The sequence below is a fragment of the Zeus faber genome (genome assembly GCF_960531495.2).
Source record: "Zeus faber genome assembly, chromosome: 14".
NCBI classification, from domain to species: domain Eukaryota; kingdom Metazoa; phylum Chordata; class Actinopteri; order Zeiformes; family Zeidae; genus Zeus; species Zeus faber.
The window spans coordinates 9033492-9054526 of NC_137200.1; the positions used below are offsets into that span (position 1 = coordinate 9033492).

The window sequence follows — 21035 nt, forward strand, 5'->3', positions numbered from 1 at the left end:
TTAATAACCCCAACACATAAGTACAGGGACACAATTGCTCTGCACTCTAATACCAGATGAGAGTGAGTGCAAAGGAGTGTGGTGTTTAAAACGTTCTCTATTTGAAATGTGTACGTTGCTGTTTCTGAAGACAGTTCTGTCAAATCAGACGGACGAAATATAAAATCGATATTACTTATTGGCCGGTTCATTTGAATACTGTGTTTGGTCTCATGTCCCAGTCCCCATGCATGGACATTTTTTTCATTTTAAAAACTAATTTGTAAACGAAGGATTTGTGTTCCACAGTATTACATACCATGTCTTTTGTCAAACGAAATGACAAAATCCCGGTGAAGTATCAGTAGTAGCCCATTGCAGAACCTGACAGGAAGTAGAGCAGGTTTTGTAATACTGTAGGTAGAACAATATTGTGAACAGGTAATGCAAACTAATGCCTGTGTTTTCCATTGACAGTGAACGGAGTAAGAGACTGGACTCTGCAACGTCAAGCCCGGGAGAAGCCGATGCCACAGAGCGGGCCCAGCAGACAGGTCGGTTTCAAGGCAAATGACCATCAAGACGACTATCCTTTATAGTTTTCATTGGAAGCTTTCTTTCATTGCTTTATCTATTCATGTTTAGATTAGATTTGATTAGATTAGATTAGATTAGATTAGATTAGATTGAACCAACAATTGTTACTTTTACATGAAGCATTTTTTTGTACAAATTATACAATGTTACAATATGCCTCACAAGGCCTTCTCCACCAAATGTTTTATTTTCCCAAAGCGACTTCTGTTAATCCCATTTGTCAGCAACCATTGAAATGACAAAAAAGCCTGACTAAGAATGAGTAACCGCTTAAAGAGGTTCATCTCGTCTTCACAACTTGTTAGGATCCGGTTTCCCGTGAATAGAGTAGGAAGAAAGGAAATAACTTGTCAATGGTTTTGGGAAGTGAAACAGGCCCTGATGATAGTAAACTGAGATGAGAGCCCCACCCCCCCAGCTTTCCCTCACCTGGAATACTGTCCTGAAAAACTCCTGCGAGGCAACCCCAGGCACTTCTTGCCATTTTTGGGAAAATGGATATATAAGCATCTCACACCAGTGACGTCTCTTGAAGGAGGCTGTGGATCACCATGCTGCAAAACTGTCCATAACATCCGCAGTTAAATACTTCATTTGGGTAGGGTTTCAATCCCCTAAAGACAAGAAATAGATATGCCAAATAAAAATATTCCAAATATAAATAAATATGCAAATTAAAAATATTACCACAATATGGCCCACAGGACTTTGTAATTCCAATACTGAAAGCAGTCAAAGTTAACCTCATTCTACCAAATGCCCCCTCAAGATCACACAGACCTGATTGGATTCCATACATTTTTCATGAATCATTAACGATATTAGCTCAATGGATTACGTCAACATTTCCATAAAGAAATCCACAAGAGACGTGGCTTGTTTATGGGTAACGGTAGCAACAGAACCCGAACTCATCACCTGTAGATTTCAACAAAGGGAACTCCGAGTTAACAAGGACAAACCACAAAAAATGGCATGGAGAAAAAAAATCCACTATAAATTTACAGTAACCAGCAACAGCTTGTGAACACGAACAGCCACATCTTGGGCAGCGACAGCGCATCCCTCACTCTCCCAACACAACCATCCACCCGCCCTCTCACTCTGTCACACCACCCTCTCTCCCTCGCTCTGTCATTCTCTGACTGGCACTGTGCTAGTGCTGACCAAGCGAGTGTCTAATCCAATGTTGTCAACAGCTGCTAGCCCACTGCCAGCTGCCCGCTGCCCGCTGGAAGGCCTACAGTGGACTGTCACAGTGCATCAGTGCAATCCCACACACACACACTCACAGCATTGGCTTGGCGCATTGTGGCGAACTACCACAGCGAAGGCCAATTAACCAGCTCAATGTCCCATTTTTGGACACAATGAAAAGGAAAGTACAAGTCGTTTCACAAAGAGCCGACGCTGTCCTACACAGACTGATTCAAAGCGCACTACCCACAATACAAGCGACCCAACGGTTGTGAGGCGTCAGGGAAGACTAAAGCCGTCTAGGAAAGTCAACCGATGCGGGTGTCTGAAACAAAAAAAAAGTTTCATTTCTCAGCTGATGCAGTTCATCCCGCTGATATCATCGTTCTCGCCTCCAGAAAGTATACTGTTCGAATAAATGTCATGTTTTTCCTCTCGAGAATTTTGACTGCCAATAGCAGTTTCTATGCAAGTCCTTAACATACTACCAATCCAATTCCAATTCCACCACCGTACAGTGTAGACTTAGACTTTTAGTTTGGTGTCATTAGATCAAAATGGCAATAATGGATGCAGCCTGTCGCCATCTCAGTACCGGACACAACAGGGATGACATTACTTATTGACCTTCTCCCGTGCATGTCTTCAGCCCGGTGTCTGTCTGATATCTAATGCCAGTATCTGTATCAGTACATCCTTATACGTACACCTTTTCCATGCAACTTCAGTCACCTACATACACTCCCTTACATTATCTTTGGTATTGTTTGGATAAAAGCTGGATTCAAAAGCTGAATGCCACGTGTGTGAACAAATGGATTTGTCTTTCAGCGCTTGATACTACGCAGGTAGGAGTTTTGGAGTCGAAGAGGCAGTCCGACCAAGAATCGACATCAAAGTAGGTCCCGAACCCATTTCCTACTCTACAATGTTTCTCTATTTTTATTTTATTTTTTGCAATCCCAAATTTCCCCCAAAAAAGTGATACTTGTTATTTATTTTGGTATTTCTTCTGGTCTAGAACACTAACCATTCTCGGCGTGATGTTCTTTTAGTGAAGTCAATTTTCAAAGAGAATGTTGGAAGAAATTCATAAAAAGACATTTTAAGAATGCAGTGTTTTGGGGACCTTTGGTTTCCATCATTTATAACTGTTCATTCACTGTACAACCTCAACCTCAACGCTCCGCTGCAGCTGCTCACTGTGCTTACACGCAGTCCAAACGTTGAAGCATTAAATAAAAAGAACATTAAATCTCCTTTTCAAAGAAAGAGATTTTCAAATTCCTTTTTTTGGACGGTTCATGCATGAGGCAGAGTGAATGCCAAGAAAGGGAACGCCCATTGGCCAATTAAATGGTTCCAAAATGCACCGACCATGTGCTGCGTTAGACCGTTATCATGACCGATGGCATAAATTGGCCTGTTGGTGGCCCTCTGACCCACGACCACTTCAGAGAGAAGCAAAGGGCCTTGCGGTGCGTCTCACACCACGTTCACCCAACTAAAGGATTCCACCGTTGTGTAATGTGTGTGTCGAGTGCTGTTTTTGCGACCACATAGTGTATCTATAGTCGTGTTTATGTGTGTCTCCCTTACCTGTGCACTGGAATGTTGTCTGGCACTCCTTCCTGCTCACCCACATCGAGTCCCCGGGGCTGTTGTGCCTCCCTCTCTCTCTCTCTCTCTCTCTCTCTCTCTCTCTCTCTCTCTCTCTCTCTCTCTCTCTCTCTCTCTCTTTCTTATCCACTTAGTGTGCCATCCCTCTGTACCACCCACGTTCTCAGAAGAGGCATAATTATAACCGCCCCGGCCCTCGTGTGCCCATGTTGGGTGCCAGTGTGTTCACCTTTTGTCACAAATTTTTGGAAGGGAAGGTTTGAGATTTCTAGCTTCTCGCGGTGAGACTCTTTCTGCCTCAGGGTGACTTTGTGTGTGCCTGTGTGTGTGTGTGTGTGTGTGTGTGTGTGTCTCTTTAGGCTATATCCACGCTAACATACAGTAATAGACTTTCCCCTAGAGTGACTTTAACCCAGGTAATGCTTTGTGGAAATGGCAAAAAGTAAAATAATTTAAAAAAAAAATTCAAATATGATTTACTACTATGATATATAAGTGTTGATATAGGATGCACTCTGACATACAGTATGTGGCTCATGTAAGTTTTCTCTTTTCAGGTGCTAAGCATTCGCAATGGATGCTGGGATCTTTCTCAGTTGTTATTTTTTCACAAAAAACGCTGAGGAGGGTGTCAGACGTAAAAATGTATACAGTATATTGTGGACGTACTAAATTGGGCTGCTTGATCCTGTCCAAACCAAAATTCGTAGCTGAACATCCTGATCGGCTCATTGTGTATTTAAGCCTGCTGCAGACCAGCTAGGACCCTTTTAACATGTACCTCCACCAATCCTCACTCTATCCCATCCATCTAACCCCCCCCAACCGATCTGCCTCTGACACCTAATAGTTGATCCCGCCCCTTGTGAGTGGCGGGCGGGCACCATTCCCTAATTCCCCCAAAATCCCCCAAATCCAAAGGTATTTAATAATGTCTCACATCTGTGTACCTTGATTGAACCATCAGATTCCATGCTATTTGGGTTGCATTAGCTGTACCGACCTCACATTGTTAATGCCACCGATTTATACGAGCTGGTTAATATCAAAAACAAGCCGCACGGGAAAGCTTCTTTTCCCCTCTAAGCTGTGTTCGGCATTGGATTTTATTCTGAGAAAACGCTATGGAGAAAAGACAAGGTTGTGTTTAAAAATGCATGGAACAGACTTTCACTGAATGTATCAATGTGTTGAATGCTTTACATCAATATAACACAGTTACCAACGAGACATGAAGAGCATTGCCTAGTCCCTAAACTAAATATAATATTAATATAATATTTTTTTTTCATCAAATTTTTATTGCTTAATAATGTGTGTTGTCCGAAACCCACTCATAAGTCTCCCTGTTATGGTCGTTAGGGAGGGTCTCCATTCAATAGGCACGCTCAGATTTAGGGCTTGGGCCCGAGAGGTTTAGCTGTGCAGTCGAGAATAAGTTATCTAGAAAATGGCATTGAGCAAAATAAAATGTTGTAATATGACTTTTATTCCTGATTTTTAGTATTCATGCTTCTGACAATAAAACGTAATCATCTAATCGTCTACATTTGAACCTGAGTCAAAACCCTTTTTTTTAATTTTCTACTTTGATTAGGCATCATAATAAGAAAGTGACCATGTAAGGTATGAGGAAAGTGTGTGCGTGTTTCTTCTCCCTTTGCGGCATGCCGCCTACTTTACAGACTACTTTTCTGTGATCTTCTGCTCTGAATCTATCTTGTCTTGTCAAATACATTTTTAAACCATTGTATTGAAACTGTCTGTGCTGATTATAATGGGCTATGACTGTGGCTGTATGTCTTTGTAACAAATTACCCTTCTGCCCCCTCTGTCTCCAGGGCTGGCGACGTGAAGTCAGTGATGTCAGAGCTGGAGAGGGCCAATCAGGTACACATCCTCCCCCACGCAACACACCGTGCTGTTCTACACCCACGTACAAATGATAATGGTGAACGTCCATTTGGGGTGAGGTGGGGTGGTGTTGGTGGTGGTGGTGGGGCGGATGGTTCTATCTGCTGAATACCATTTACTTGGATAACACGATGGCCGCTGTAGAAATCTTTTGCACAAATGAACCCAATTTTTTGAGCAACTTTGCCAAAGACTGTATAGAAAAGGCCTGATATATTCATTCACCATGAATCTTACTTCCCTTCCCTTCCGAGTCTAACTACCAGTCTCCACTCAAAGTCCTCGCAGACATAATTTGTCCAACATCAGAGCCTTTGATATCCTACCAGACCTCAACTAAGCTAATGAGCAGAGCGCTCTAATTATCGCAATGGGTCGTCCTCGGGGCCCCTTTAGCGTGTAATGAAAAACACATGGCGATTGTCCTGCGACGTTATCACTTGATGTTTTTTCAAGTTGGCGAGTTAGTCTACGACTTGACTAACTGGGCATCGTCTCGAGGCAAGATGCAGTTTAGAAAAAAACGTGGTGAGCAAACTTACGGCGTTTTGCATCCCCTATCTTGCAGCTAGAGCACGTCACTAGCTTCGACAGAAGCCTGAGCGATAAAACCTTTAAGGAGGAATTTAAAGAGAGCCTTGTTTCAGTACTCTCATCAGTATCAAATGACATCGCCTGACCCTCTCTGTCTATAATATGGGCTTAAAAATAGAAGTTGTTTACTATTACTGCCTTGAATAAGTGCATCACGCCTTTGTCCTCTCGCTCGCTTGAAAGAAAATCATCTTTTCCCCGGCACAAACTCACCTGCGTTGACTCTGAACCCAGGCCACGTGATGAAGACAACATCTAACAAAGAACCGCTTGTGTTGTCACTGTCTTTGTCTCACTAATGCAGCGAGTAGAGTATCACTTTGCTCACAGGGCGGCCTTTATCAGCCCCAGAGGGGGAATTCACTTTACCTTTGCATTTCAGATTTACCTCTCAGGTTGGCTTGTTAAAAATAAACGGCATAAAAGAAAACAACACATTGTTATGTGTCGAGACAGCTTCTCAACCTACATTTCATCATCCTTAAATGCAGGCGTGTCGTGAGACACTCGCATGTGTCTTCTGGTTGCCAGATATTTTGGTCTCTGAGCGTCTGCATCACCTTTTCTCATCAGCCTGGGGTTTATTTTACATGCAATCTAAAAAACAAAAACAAATTCACACCCCAACTGCTTTCACTTTATCACACACATTGCACAAAGGACTGGGATCTGAATACTTTCTTCAGAAATATTGCATGTGCCCCCCTCCCTCCCCTCCCCCGTGTGTGTGTGTGCCTGGCCAACATGTGTGTAGCTCTACCCCTTTCAAGTGTCTTTTCTCATGCGACACACACTCCTGAAATCTGTGACTAGACAGACAGGATATGGTCGGATTGGGAGGAAAATGAGAGCCACTTGTCGTAGATGTTTAAGGAACGATCGGCGACCGTTAACCTCGAGAAAAAAAACTCCACTAAGAAGTCGAAGGGTGAATTTGTCGGGAGTGGAATTATAACTTTCTTCTCGAAAGTGCAGATTGGTTTTCATTTTAGTCATGTCATCGTATCTTTTGTGGTTGCCCTCATTGCCACTGACTTTCTGGAGTATTTGGTGATGTCATAAAATGTCATATTTTCATAATTCCATAAAGATGAAATGTGGTTATGCCGAAGGTCGCATTTGTTAAACACCATCACCTGTTAATGAGTTGATTTATGCACTGCGTGGCCTTGTTTTGATTAATGGTGACTCTCATTTTACATTGTTTAATTATGCATAATATAGAATGGGCTGCATTGCTGTGACTAAATGTCAACAAATAAATAGATTAATTTGTAACCACGTGATGCTGATGCTAGACGGTGCATCGAACACACGACACAAACACAATGGGCCTCATTCATCAACATGTGTGTAGAAATGTTCTTACTTTTTGTGCAGAAGAGCTGGGTACGCAAAGTCAGCACCGGATTCATGGCGCGTGCGTACCGGCCACATTTGTTCTCAAACACGTGTGTATGTTGATAAATCTGAACCATTGGACGGGCGCTTGCTCACGAACGCAAATTTGAATAAACCACGCCTCGATTCATCCAAATAAGGAACTTCCTGGTTCCGGCACAGAGGTAAACAAAAAGGGGAGCCGACGTGCTGCGGATGTCTGCTGCTGCTGCCGGAGTTTTGCGCTGCAGTGAGGGAGTCGGTAGATGTGATAAAGGTGATAAAGTTGCAGCTCCAGGTTATTACTTATATAATAATATAATAAAATACCAATAATTAAAAATAAAAGAAGGGCTTCTTTTGCCAGTGGAACCCAGCTGATCAGCCATTGATCACTCTCGGTAAACAGATCTGGCGATCTCTATAGATGTACTCTCTCCCGAAGCTGCATCTCAATATCCATAAATATGTCCATCAAGAGAAATAATCCATTATCAAACCTGCTTGGAGATGAAAATGACTGCTTTCAGCCATCTTCTGTAAAGTTAACCAACTGCACTTCCAGCGGATCCTGGACATAAACATATTGAAAAACACACAAATCAAGATTCGCAAAGAATCGCATGGTCCGCATTTCATAATTTTTCTCTAAAGTTAGAACAAATTAGCGTACACATGATTTGAGCTCAAATCTGTGCAGAGCACTGTTTAGGAATGAGGCCCAAAGTATCATATCTGTTACTACGTTTTTAAAAGGTTTGACTGTAGGTCCAATATAAGTCCTTGCCACTCACTTTTACTGGTAGCTTCTCTGGTCTCCTTTTTTTCGACTTTCCAACGTTTTACCATTGCTTTCTCAAAGCTTAGTCTAATAATTGTATTTCTAACTGAAATAAACCTGAAAGCCTGTTGAATCCCTATGTGCAAGTGTATGAAAAAGGTCTCCCTGGTACAATACGCACATAGAGGCACATTGGTTATCGATACAGAGTGTTTCTAAAGGCGTGTTGCTAAGACTGCAACCAGATCATGATGCCTACAGTAGTTAGAAGCTACTTAATTGCTAAGCTGAGAAACAGTGAAATGATAATTCATGGCCTAAACTGTACCACAAATACCTTTTTTGTTCCATTTCAACCTGTTTTGTTTTCTAGTCAGAAGTACATGTTTGAGAGTTGGAAAGCAATGAAATCAGACACGCAACGGAAGAAGGGAAAATCTTTGATCTCCACACAGAGACTACGGAAACTTCTGGTAAAAGTCAGTGGCACTGTATTAGCTTATATCGAGAGACCCCCCCTCCCCACCCGCCCCATCTCCAAAGAAAAGGCGTGCTCTGATGCAACATGTGTGACAGTCAACCCTTTCTCCTTGTGTCCGTCGTCCGACAGAGAGCGGAGGCGGCAGAACGGGAGGCCGAGGCACTACGGGAGCAGCTCACATCTGCCAACAAGTCCCTTCAGCTGGCCTCGCAGATCCAGAAAGCTCCAGATATGGTGCGTTGACAGACGGCGGAATGTTCCGCAAACCATAGAACTCCTACACCTGAGGACATTGTGTTATTTGTCCAGAAGATCCTTCGAAGGTCATCTTATTAGACAGAGGGGTGTGATGGCAAGGCAGTTGTAATTTGTCAGTTTAAGTCAGTTTACACCACTCTGCTCCCACTTATGAGGGGTTTTCTGTCACACCATAGGAGCAGGCCCTGGAAGTCCTTTCGCGCTCCAGCATGGAGGTGGAGCTGAGCGCCAAGGAGCGCGAGGTGTTGCAGCTGGTGGAGGATGTGCAGAGACTGCGGGCCAGTCTGGACAGCCTCCGGGAGAGCTCCGCCACGCAGATGGAGCAGCTAAGGCAGGAGCTCAGCGCCAGGGAGGACACGCTGAAGGTCAGTCTTGCGGCGGCAGGACCATTCGAATGTTGAACTGTGTGGTGCGGCAGAGGTGGAACCTTGTACTGGAAATCCTAACTTAAGGGATAGGTTTGTTATTTTTTTTAAACCAGGCCTTATTAAAATGTATGCTTTACTGTTGGAAAACCCGCTCTGCTGCAGCTTAAATTCAATCCAATGGGGCAAACGTTATATCACCTTTTTTTAAAACAGGAAGGTTTTTTGGGTGGGTAATGGTGCAGCGTCCTGTTTCTAGTCTCCTATGATAGCACAGATATAAGCAAAATTGTTTATTTGCAAAAGGTTAAGATAATCAATAAAATCCTAAAAAACCTGCACAGTTTGCAGCCATTTTTTTCAGCATAACATAGAAATACTGTATTGTGCCCTTCCTGTTTTCACCATTGGACTGCATTTATTGCGAGTGAGAAGCTGCAGCAGAGTGGTAGGTACCTCATTAGTAAAGCATTCAGTGAGGCTTTATTATATATTATACGTATTATTATAAAGAAACACAAAATAAATTACCATAATTATGCAGATGATTCACAACTGTACATATCCCTATCTCCTGATGACATACGCTCCCTCACTCAGTGTATTAATGATATTAATGTATGGATGCCACAGAACCTTTTACAACTGATAAGATCAAACAGAAATACTCATCTTTGGTGCAAAGGCTCAGAGACTCAGCTCATCTCAGTTCTCTGTCTCTGGAGAGTAAAAATGAAGCCAGAAATCTGGGTGTAATCATAAATGGCAATCTACATTTTAAGAGCCATTTCAATCGCATCACAAAATCAGCTTTCTACCATCCTAAAAAATATTTCAAAATGAAGAGGCTTCCTGTCAAAAGCAGACTCTGAAAAATTTATCCATGCATTCATAACGAGTAGCTTGGACTACTATAATGACCTATTCACCGGCCTCCCGAAATCAGCTGTGCAGCGGCTACAGTTAATCCAAAATGCGGCTGCACGCGTTCTCATTTGGAGAGAAAAATTTGAACACATTACACCTGTTCTTCGATCTCTACGTTGGCTCCCTGTTAGAACTAGGATGAATTTTAAGATTCTGCTACTTGTATCTAAAGCTATAAATGACCTTGCACGTCAGTATATAAAATAAAATGCTCATTGCAGTGGTCTTTTAACCATCCCTCGTACAAACTCTAAAGCAGGGGAGGCTGCCTTCTGTATCTATGCCCCAAGTAGATTGGACAGCCTGCCTGAGGACCTGAGAGAGGCCCCCACACTCAACACTTTTAAAAGCAGGTTAAAAACCTTGCTGTTCACTACAGTCTATGACTGACTTCTATGTGTGTGTGTGTGTGTGTGTGTGTGTGTGTGTGTGTGTGTGCGTGTGCGTGTGCGTGTGTTCTGTATGTTGTGAGATTTGTGTGTGTGTGTGTTCTGCATGCTGTGACGTCTGTTTATTCTGCACTGACTGTTCTTATGATTGCACAGACATTTTATATATTTTCTTTGATTGTATTTCTCTGTAAAGCGCATTGTGTTGCCCTGGTATGAAATGCGCTTTATAAATAAAGTGTGACTTTACTTGACTTTGCTATGAACGGTTGTAAATTATGGGAACAAACAGTGAGTTGGAAAGTGAACAAACTGTTGTTCCAGTACGAGTCCTCCTACTGAGAGACTTTTCAAAGATAGCAGAGATTTTCCAAAGGTGATGAAGTTACACTAAGTGTGTTACTCATGGAACTCCAGTCAGCCAACTTCTTGGCCTCTTTTTCCTTGACACAGCAAGAGATGTCAACACAATCGTACAAAAGATTCCTTTCAGTTTGCTGGTATCAGTCGGTGTGTCCTACAGGGTCACCACCATGTTCCCTTTCCGCCCCTTCAGCTGCATTGTTGACTTTGTGAGCCAGGACGCTAGCGTCAAAAATGATCCAAGCTTTAACATGCCCTCTCACACCGACACCATCCTGTCTGAAGCCCTGTACCGACCGACCGACTCCTGTCTTCACTCAGATCTTCAACAGCTGGCAGGAGCTCTGTGACGTTCGCTCCTGCCTCAAGAGCTCTACCATCATATCTGTAGCCCAAAAAATCTCGCACCACAGGACTTAATGGCTACAGGCCATTGCCCTAACCTCTGTGGTTATGAAGTCCTTTGAGAGACGGATGCTGGCCCACCTGAAAGACAGACCCCTTGCTGGACCCCCTGAAGTTCTCTTCCCAAGCTAACAGATTGGTAGACAATGCAGTCAACATGGGATTACACTACATCCTCCAACACCATTATGAAAATACCGTTACAAGTGAAAATCGACTTCTTCTTTTTCTAGCAGGATATTGACGCTCATTTGAAATCAAAATTCACAAATGAATCTCTGAATCCCCCCCCCCCCCCGCCCATTATTTTCAATGGATGGTCCCCAGCAGGGTACCGTGACATTACATTACATCTCCAAAGACAACATTTTTCTCTTTTTTCCTGTACAGCGCTGCTCTTTTTGTCCCCTGGGCCTTCACCAGTATCAGGAATGGTTCTGTTGAACTCCCCTGGGAATATAATTCCCTCGTGAAAAAGGCCAATTCTTCAGAACTTGAGCTTGTGTGTCGGTTGTATTCATTTTTATTTTGTTTTTTTAACTCTACAACATTTGAAGTGCTCACGTGAAATGGAAAAACAAATACACCTCCCAGCATCTCAAAATCTTAAAAGAGTTACTGCATTTATGTGAGCTCTTTAGTCTGTGCACGGCCTTGAATGAATTTCTCCAAAAACCGGAGTTCTCCTTTAAGAACCTCCACCCACGGCGGTTTCTCTTCACGATACAAACCCAATTGTCCAGTTTTCCTGATGTCATGCGGTTCACGTGGTTGGTGCCGGCCTCTTTGCCGTGTCAGATTTTCCCGTGTTTAACACCTCCATGGTGCTCCGTCTCCTCTACGCTGGCGCCGTCTCCTCCCCTACCTAACGTGAACTTCTTTTCATTCCCGCTATGCAGCAACTGGAGGAGAAGCTCCAGGAACAGGCCGACTACGAGGAGGTCAAGAAAGAGCTCAGGTGAAAACACTTACTTTTTTACTCACTCCCACTAAGGGCTGCCGGAATGGGCTGAGGTCCTCGCTGCCTTCACAATCGGATTGACCTTTATTGAGGGTATTTGCGACGGATGTTATCATAGCTCCACCGGACCTTTCATTGGTGTTACTCATCACAAATGAAGTACGCTTAAACACATTTTTACATAATGTCTCTGCTATCAGATAGCAGTTTTTCTTTTACCTTTGAATGTAAACATCTGTTCTGACTTGTATTTACTGTTGAGTTTACTCAAATCAAATCAAACTTTATTTAAAGCGCACCTTTCAGGCAAGCAAATGCAATTCAAAGTGCTTTACATAAAATAGACAATATGGTAATATTCTATGGTAATAGAAAAGTAAAAAGCAATACAAATATATCTATCAAATTAAAGTAAAATGTAATTAAGATGGCAATAAAATACAACCCGGTGACAGCGCCACTCCTTATGTATAAGCCAGGCTAAAAAAGTGTGTTTTAAGATTCTTTCTAAAGCGGTCTGCTGACGATGCATTTCTCAGGTGGTAGGCTGTTTTGAGACCAGGACCATAAACACTAAAAGCTGCCTCCCCGTCCTCACCCCCCCTTACTGTCTGTGTAGAATTAGGTGCAGCCTTACCAGCAACCTTTTGGGGAAAATTTGGGGGGATTTCAAAGTGATTGTAAAAAAAAAAAAAGAAAAAAAGAAAAGAGAAAAGAGCCGTGGCGCAGTCCCGCTGTGTCTTCTCTCCGTCCCCGGCCAGTATCAAAGAAGCCATCTCGGTGAAGGTTGGCTGATACGGTGTGTGAAGATACTGCTAATGTCGTTGGCAGTGCGGCCATAGTTCCCTGCCAGAAATTTTGAACAGCCAAGCCAAGATAATGCCAGTCTAGACGGTAATTTTCAGAATGTCTTTTATTGTAATATTCCCAAGTGGAAGTTAGCGAATGTGTCATTAGCGGATCCATTCACTGCTGAACGCTTGGGGGTGTTTTTTTATTTGAGGGGGGGCTGTGGCGACCCTTCCTTGTTGTCCTTTGAAGGCCAGGATTACATTCTTTGTAGGTTAGGTCCTCGACTGTATTTAGATTCCGATAGTTTTGTTGTTTTTCTTTGTCCATTTTGCAGATCGTGTCACCGGGAATTCATTTAGCATCAAAGAGATTAGTGGACAGCTATAATAATACGCCAGCCCTGTTAAGATTTATGAATTTCATTGAATTATCCGATTTTGATGGTCTGAGGAGTGCTGTATAGAGTTTGGTGTTTCTTTGCCTGATGTGAGACAGTCTCTTTTCTATTTGTATGTATTAGTTTTTTTCTTGTTGTCTTGTGACTTTTTTTTGTGACATTCTTTTTTTCTTTTTTTTTTCCCTGACAGTGTTCTCAAGTCCATGGAGAACGCTGCATCAAACTGCTCCTCTGCCCAGGTACAGAGGGGAAGACAAATGGCCTCATCACCCGACACGGCACATCAGAATCTTTCCCCTAATTTGACATTTTTTAAATTTGACAGTAACCTCTCTACTGCACATCTCAATTTGTCCCACACAGGGCATGAAAACTGCCGATGTGTTGTTAAAGGAGAGAAGTCATCATCTTCAGTCAGCTCTCGACCTGACCAACAGCCACTCGAGCGGTAAGTATATACACACACACACACACACACACACACACACACACACGCACATAAACCAAGAAATCTGTCGAAAAGAGGAAGAACTGAATGTGAGAAAGAAGATTCTTCTGTCAAGGTTATCTGCCAATGAGGTGAGATAGTGATTATCTCACCTCATTTATTTATTAAATTTTGGTGAAACTTTGGTGAAATGATTTTATTTTCTGAAAAAACTGTCTGGAAAACTATTCTCAAATGAAGAAAAATTACTGATTCTGTCAGAGCAGAGATCATCAAAAGTCCGCTCTTTTCTAGATCTTTTGTTTGTTTTTATAAATGTTTTGTATTCAGGTTGTCTTTTGCAGATACAAATAGTTAAATTGTGAGTACAAGTTATTTTTTTGGTATAAAATTACAACTTTTTCTAGCAAGTAGGAAAGGAAAATGAGTTGATTCGGTGTGTTGCAGTTTCAACCAAAAATTTTTATTATAACCGCTCCATCGCGACAACCACCAATTCCACGGCTATACCCTTACAGTACAAATACCATCCCGAAAAATTCCACACACACACGCACACGCACGCACACACAAACACACACGCACACACGCACGCACATAAACCAAGAAATCTGTCGAAAAGAGGAAGAACTGAATGTGAGAAAGAAGATTCTTCTGTCAAGGTTATCTGCCAATGAGGTGAGATAGTGATTATCTCACCTCATTTATTTATTAAATTTTGGTGAAACTTTGGTGAAATGATTTTATTTTCTGAAAAAACTGTCTGGAAAACTATTCTCAAATGAAGAAAAATTACAGATTCTGTCAGAGCAGAGATCATCAAAAGTCCGCTCTTTTCTAGATCTTTTGTTTGTTTTTATAAATGTTTTGTATTCAGGTTGTCTTTTGCAGATACAAATAGTTAAATTGTGAGTACAAGTTATTTTTTTGGTATAAAATTACAACTTTTTCTAGCAAGTAGGAAAGGAAAATGAGTTGATTCGGTGTGTTGCAGTTTCAACCAAAAATTGTTATTAAAACCGCTCCATCGCGACAACCACCAATTCCACGGCTACACCCTTACAGTACAAATACCATCCCGAAAAATTCCACACGCACACGCACGCACACACAAACACACACGCACACACGCACGCACATACACACACACACACACACACACACACACACACACACCTAGGCAGATAGGAATCGTATCCAGAATCAGGACGGAGATGTTTGCCCTTCACTCTTTGAGCTCAGGTTCATCGCCAGCCCTTCGTGTTGTGACATGCTGAGCTATTTGAGCCGCACGCCCCCCCAGAAGACAACCAAGGGAAAGGGAAGGTCTGTTAACTCTGCTGGCAACAGCAACAAAAACAGCTCTTGTGACAATTGAAACGGCCAGCGTCAACGCTCAGAAGGTGAAAGATTCCTCGTCTCAGTGGAGAACAACACAACACGGCGTCGGGCCCTATTGAAGTTGGTAAAGAACGTTGGGAGTTCTTAAGTTCCTGCATATGTGAAGAGCTTGCCTCCGGGGGGGGGGGGGGGGGGGGTGTTCCAGACGGGAAGTCTGGCTGGCAGACAGGAAAGGCTGCCAGCAAATTGCAGACAGAAGCCATAAGAGCTCTTGAGCCGAGAGGAAAGGCAAAAATTATAGTATCTCTGGAGGGAAAGCGCTCTCTGGTAAATATAGTATGACGGGAAGGGAGCGCACGCCGGCAGAGAGTTTTCAAAAAGGCAACAATAGGAGACAGGAGCCGTCGGCCTCGCCTCAAGAAGGTCTGAGCTCTGAGGTTCAACGCATGTTCACCAACACAAATCATTAAGTGCTGCTTGGTTCGTACCTCCCTCCCATATTGGTTTTCAAGCTGAGAGCCTGGACTTCTTCATGCAATGACGTCCCTTATGACAAAAAAACCCATAGAATCATACATACAAGATTCTTATTGATCATCCAGCATTTTGTTATAGATGGAAATTTAAACTGATCACTATCCCTTTAACCCCTTTAACTTGTAGGTACCAGGGTGTTAATAAAATCATACATTTTCCATTTTCCTGTGAGCTGAACTTTATCTTGGCTTTTGATATTAACATACAGTATGACCACTCGGAAAGAACACCCTCCCCCGCTTGCTAGGGACACAGCATCTACTGATGCTCTGAGGTCACACTGAGCTAGTATGTTAATAAAATCACTTCAACCCCAACACACATACACACACACACACACACACACACACACACACACACACACACACACACACACACACACACACACACACACACACACACACACACACACACACACACAAACACACACACACACAAACACACACACATTCCACCCCCAACCCATAAACTCATTACCACTTTAGCGCTCTGGGCCGCTTGTGGAAATGTCATCCTAATTGGCTGTGGGTCAGCCCCTCCATCGACCCCCAGCCTTCTGGTAGAAATAAGCATTTCTTTATATGGCCATCCCATATTTTTCCTCCTCTATCAAGTTCCCGTCACTCCGCCTACAGCTGCCTGAATGCCGTGGGGGAACGCATGTGCCAACATTGACTTGCTAATATAAATAAAACTTGCCATCTTGAAGGTTTTTGCTTTTTATTTGGGGTGTTATTCATGACATTGCCTCGCTGGCTATTGGTAACCCAAAGTAATGACTCATTGCCTTTGCATAATTCAGATTTCAAGTGGAGGGGTAAAAAAACATGTTGTGTTTCTGAGTCGCCTTTTTAAATAAGCCGTGACAGACTCAGGCAGTTGGGTCTACTTAAAAAAAAAAGAAAGACTCCTGGACTCTCCAGAAATAGAAACACTTGGAACACCTACTGAATATAACCGGTGGCTCACTGGGCTGTTTGGATGGAGACACAGAGCAGGTCAGGCAAATGAAAGCGGAGAGCTGTTTTCGCCTGCATCCGTGGATAATGATGTGCCTTACATTAGCTGGCTCACTATTCCTGCTATACAATGGCCGGATAGAAACTTACTTTCATCCAAATTTCAGAGGATAGGTAGTGTTTTTCAGGATTATGAAATTATAAAAATGCTGGTTATGTTGGTTCCCATTATTTATAACTGTTTATAACACCACCTTGCCGAACGCTTTTCTTTTGAGAAACGTACCACTCTGCTGCAGCTTCTCACTGTGCTAGAACGCAGTCCAATGAGGCAAACGTTTAAGCCGAAATAAATATCTCCTTTTCGAAAACAGGAAACTTTTGTTATTGTAAGTTGTCTTGTAACATGTCTAATACAATACATACGATACAAATCCTTTTTTGTGAAATATGTTTTTCTCCATAAAAGAGTAGGAGATAAAAACAATCACGCAAGTTAAGATATTCCGCAAATTCTCTTTAATTCTCTTTAAAAGGTTACCTTCTTCACAAAATACATCTTTCTAAGTGTTCTACATGAGGTCCTTCCAGGCCACTCAATTTATCCATGAGTGAATTTTGAATTTTTTTTTGTTTTCTTGTGTCAAGCTGCAGTTGTTGGCTCCAACTCCATCCATGTTTAATCGGCACTTTGTTCACTGTACCTCACAGGTGCGTTGGGGTGGAAACTCAGAGAGTCTCCAGAAGGGCTGCAGCATCGCCTGACCAAACCGATGAGCAACAAGCATCAGGGCTCGCCGCCTCCATCTGCATCGCTGCTATCACGTGCCGGCGTGGTCAAAGGCCCCTCCGATGATGATTCCGGCACCGCCAACGGCACCCACCACTTCTCAACCTCGGGGGTCATTGGCATCATGGGAGGGCAAGACTTTTTTGGTTCGCCCTCGACAACGGCGTCAGGCACGGCATTTCCCCTGGCCGGTAAAATGGCGCTTAACTCCCTCCTCCACCGGCAGCTCATGCAGACCTTTTTCTCCAAAGCCCTGCAGGACTCTGCGTCCCCCGCCTCCCTGCTGTTCTCGCCCGCCCATTATCCCTCATCCAACTCCCTGTCGCCGCACCCCTGTCCCATCCAGTCCCAAGCGCAGCAGCAGCCATCGGCGGGGAGCCCCGACGTCAACGGCCTGGCCCCGTCCCCGAGCCAGTCCGAGGGGACGGGCAGCGTGTCCGAGGGCGAAGACATGGACACGGCCGAGATCGCCCGTCAGGTGAAAGAGCAGCTGATCAAGCACAACATCGGTCAGAGGATCTTCGGCCACTACGTGCTGGGGCTGTCCCAGGGGTCCGTCAGCGAGATCCTGGCCCGACCCAAGCCCTGGAGCAAGCTGACGGTGCGGGGGAAGGAGCCCTTCCACAAGATGAGGCAGTTCCTGTCAGACGAGCAGAACATTCTGGCCCTGCGCAGTATCCAGGGGCGACAAAGAGGTGAGAATCAGTGGATAGGGCAAAGAAATACAGTTTGGGGGGGTGGTCTGAACTCTTACATGGGGCGGGGGGGGGGGTCCAAGTTGTTGGGTAGGATCCAATCCCCACAGCCGCTTCACCTGGTCTGCCTCGTCTGTTATGCTCTGCTGCGGACATGAGCGTTGGTGCTGAACCATTTGGGAAAATAATCAAATTGCGATTTTTTTTTTTTAGACCAATATTGCAATTGCAATTTAGTATGCGATTTTTTTTTTTTTTAAGTTCCTTCTGTATTATTCACTAAATTCATCTATCATCTATCATCTAAATCATTCTATAGCAGTGGTACTCCACCTTTCCCAGCTCAGGAGCCACATTAACAAAAAATATTTTCGGAAGAGCAAAATTTCTGAAATGTTGCTTTCCTCCTTTTATATGTTATGAAGCAATGAAAAGCATGGTGTATACAATAATTGCAATTTATTATTACCCTTACCATATTAGTATTACCATCTTTTCATTACCCTTGCAACCACAAATGTATAATGTATTATTATACACAAATTATGTACAAATGTATACAGGTAGATGGCAAACCTGAAATTTCGTAGAGAAAGTGACGAGCTGACTCGACTGCACATGTCTTCTGCGGTTGCCGGGTTTTTGCGCTGCTGCGGTCGATGCCCTGTTCTCTGTAATATCGCACTTAAATTAAGTTAAATGGGTTAAATAGAAACCGTGGGTTGATATAAAAGTTGTTTTTTCTATTCATGAATTGATGACTGGTGTGGTTGTGCTGTGCGTGGAAGCCAATGCAAGATTTGGACATGGTGGTCTCGTGTGACACGGTTGTGAGTCCGGTGATAAACTTCATCAGGTTCTCCAGTTTATGACTTACAGACGGTAATAATATAATTGAATATGAATGATTTGAGAAATGCTCTCTATTGCATTGCGATATAGATTTGAATTTGATTAATCATTCAATCCCTAATGAGCGTGCATTAAGATGTTCTTTTTAAATGTTTTACATCTCGGGCAGAAGAATAAGCAGATACTATAGCTGGGTGAATGCAATACTCCTGACTCCTTTACTCCAGGGTTACTGTTAAACTTTAAAGTAAATAATGCCTGCATCCGTGTGTGTCAGCAGTTTATTTGTTTAATTAGGAAAAGGAGTAAAATAAATACATCCTAAATAATAAAAGCACACTGCCCGCCCCACGGCTTTTTTTTTTTTTTTTTAATTTTATTTTTTTTGGGTCGCACACAGTTACCACCAGGTCTCTGCAGATGGTAATAATTACACTTTGCGTGTGGCTATTAGAGCTGGTGTTTGTCAATTGGACATTTTTTTGCAACTCAGCTCATTTGCATAGAAAGGGCCCAATTTTGAATACTAATACCTGAATCATAATGATAATGGATGAAACCTTATTTAAATACGCGCATACAGCACCGGCACACTGAGACGCTATTTGCGTGGCAGCGCAGTTTAGGTGTGCATTTCACCGTTTGCGGGTGCTTTCTGAATCAGACGCTTGCTTTTTGCTGCAAAAGCCGCACAATCCTTTTGTGTATTCGCCCCACTGTGTTTTCATCCATCTTCCACTGAACATCACAATTGCAGACATTCTGTGTCATCTGCATAGTCAAGAACGCTGTTAGCGTAGCAGTGCTGGAATTAGGTTGCATTTTCTCATACGCTCTACAAGGTCATATTTTGTGGAAAAATACTTATCAATGTGCATTCATTTTCATTTTCCCATTTTCCTGTGTGATTACAATAGGTGAAAACTTAAATTCCGGTGATAAACCCTTACAGGACTGCCTCCTCAAAATAATTCTCAAACTTAAGACAGTCAGCACATGTGGAAGCATGTCCATCCTGTCTGTCCATAACTGCTTTTTTCCCCCTTGTTGATTTCTGGTTTTAAATTGTAGGCAAGCAAATTGTGGGAAGCGCTATTGGGATTGGGGTCAGGTTTTCATCATGGACCTATTTGAACCTCAATCAATAGCCTCAAGGCACGTTTCAGCAGTCAGTGGCACTCGTCAAAGCATAGTATTTTTATACTGTAGCTTTTGCACTGAATTGATGAAGTCACATAAGCAGTATAATTTAAAATGAATTGAGTGTAGTTAGCATTGGCATTTTCTTGAGCCAAACACCATAATCCATAGCGTTCTCCCAGGTACATCTCAGCAGTCGCAACATGACTTTGTGTTTCAGGACATGACTTGTTAAACCAAGGAAAATACAGGACCAAATGCATTCAGAATTTTTTTTTCAATGACACCTTGTTGCTGATGTCAAGTATACAAGGCTGACATTACCTCTGTTGTGCTGTACTCTGCAGACAAAAAAAAAGAAAAAGCATGTTTCTTGTAGCTGTTCTTTGTCAAAGCATTGAGTATGGAGCTATAGAATGGCAGGTGTGTCCGCTGCTTCCTTGTCTGAGCAACGTCAGGACTTTCGGTTCTGGCAGCCAGCCTCAAATCTGTGTGATGGAGGGGTGACTTTTGAAAGACCGAAACTAGAGTTAGCCAGCTTGTGTGTTGTATTACCATCAGATGTCATACAGTTGCACACAGACTTCTTTTTATCCAATAACCAAAACCACACCGCACAGCTGAGATATCCAAAACGGCCGTAAATGTCTGTTTCAGTGAATTGATATGCGGTTGAAACAAATTGAAAAATAGTATCGAGTATTCTCAGGGGGGTTAACATTACTAAAGTTGTTAGTAATGTTAACTTTTACAATGTTTGACGTCAAGAGGAAACCTTGTAAGCGTTGTTCTGACCAGCAGAAAGACATGTTGGCGTAGGTCTGTGTGATGGTCTGTTTTGAGGTATTGCATTTTTGGCTGAATTATGGTCCC

At 42.9% G+C, this 21035-nt stretch overlaps 1 protein-coding gene across 1 annotated transcript in view; it reads left to right on the forward strand.

Moving 5' to 3' along the window:
• The window catches only part of cux1a (cut-like homeobox 1a), a gene marked incomplete at its 5' end in the record, with an annotated part of 106184 nt that overhangs the window by 61209 nt on the left and 23940 nt on the right, over positions 1-21035 (forward strand). The window contains 7 exons of the mRNA XM_080014211.1: positions 5235-5283; positions 8673-8777; positions 8978-9166; positions 12150-12208; positions 13591-13639; positions 13764-13848; positions 17397-18170. Of these exons, the coding sequence (XP_079870337.1) occupies positions 5235-5283; positions 8673-8777; positions 8978-9166; positions 12150-12208; positions 13591-13639; positions 13764-13848; positions 17397-18170 (1310 nt within the window). The remainder of the gene's footprint in view (positions 1-5234; positions 5284-8672; positions 8778-8977; positions 9167-12149; positions 12209-13590; positions 13640-13763; positions 13849-17396; positions 18171-21035) is intronic.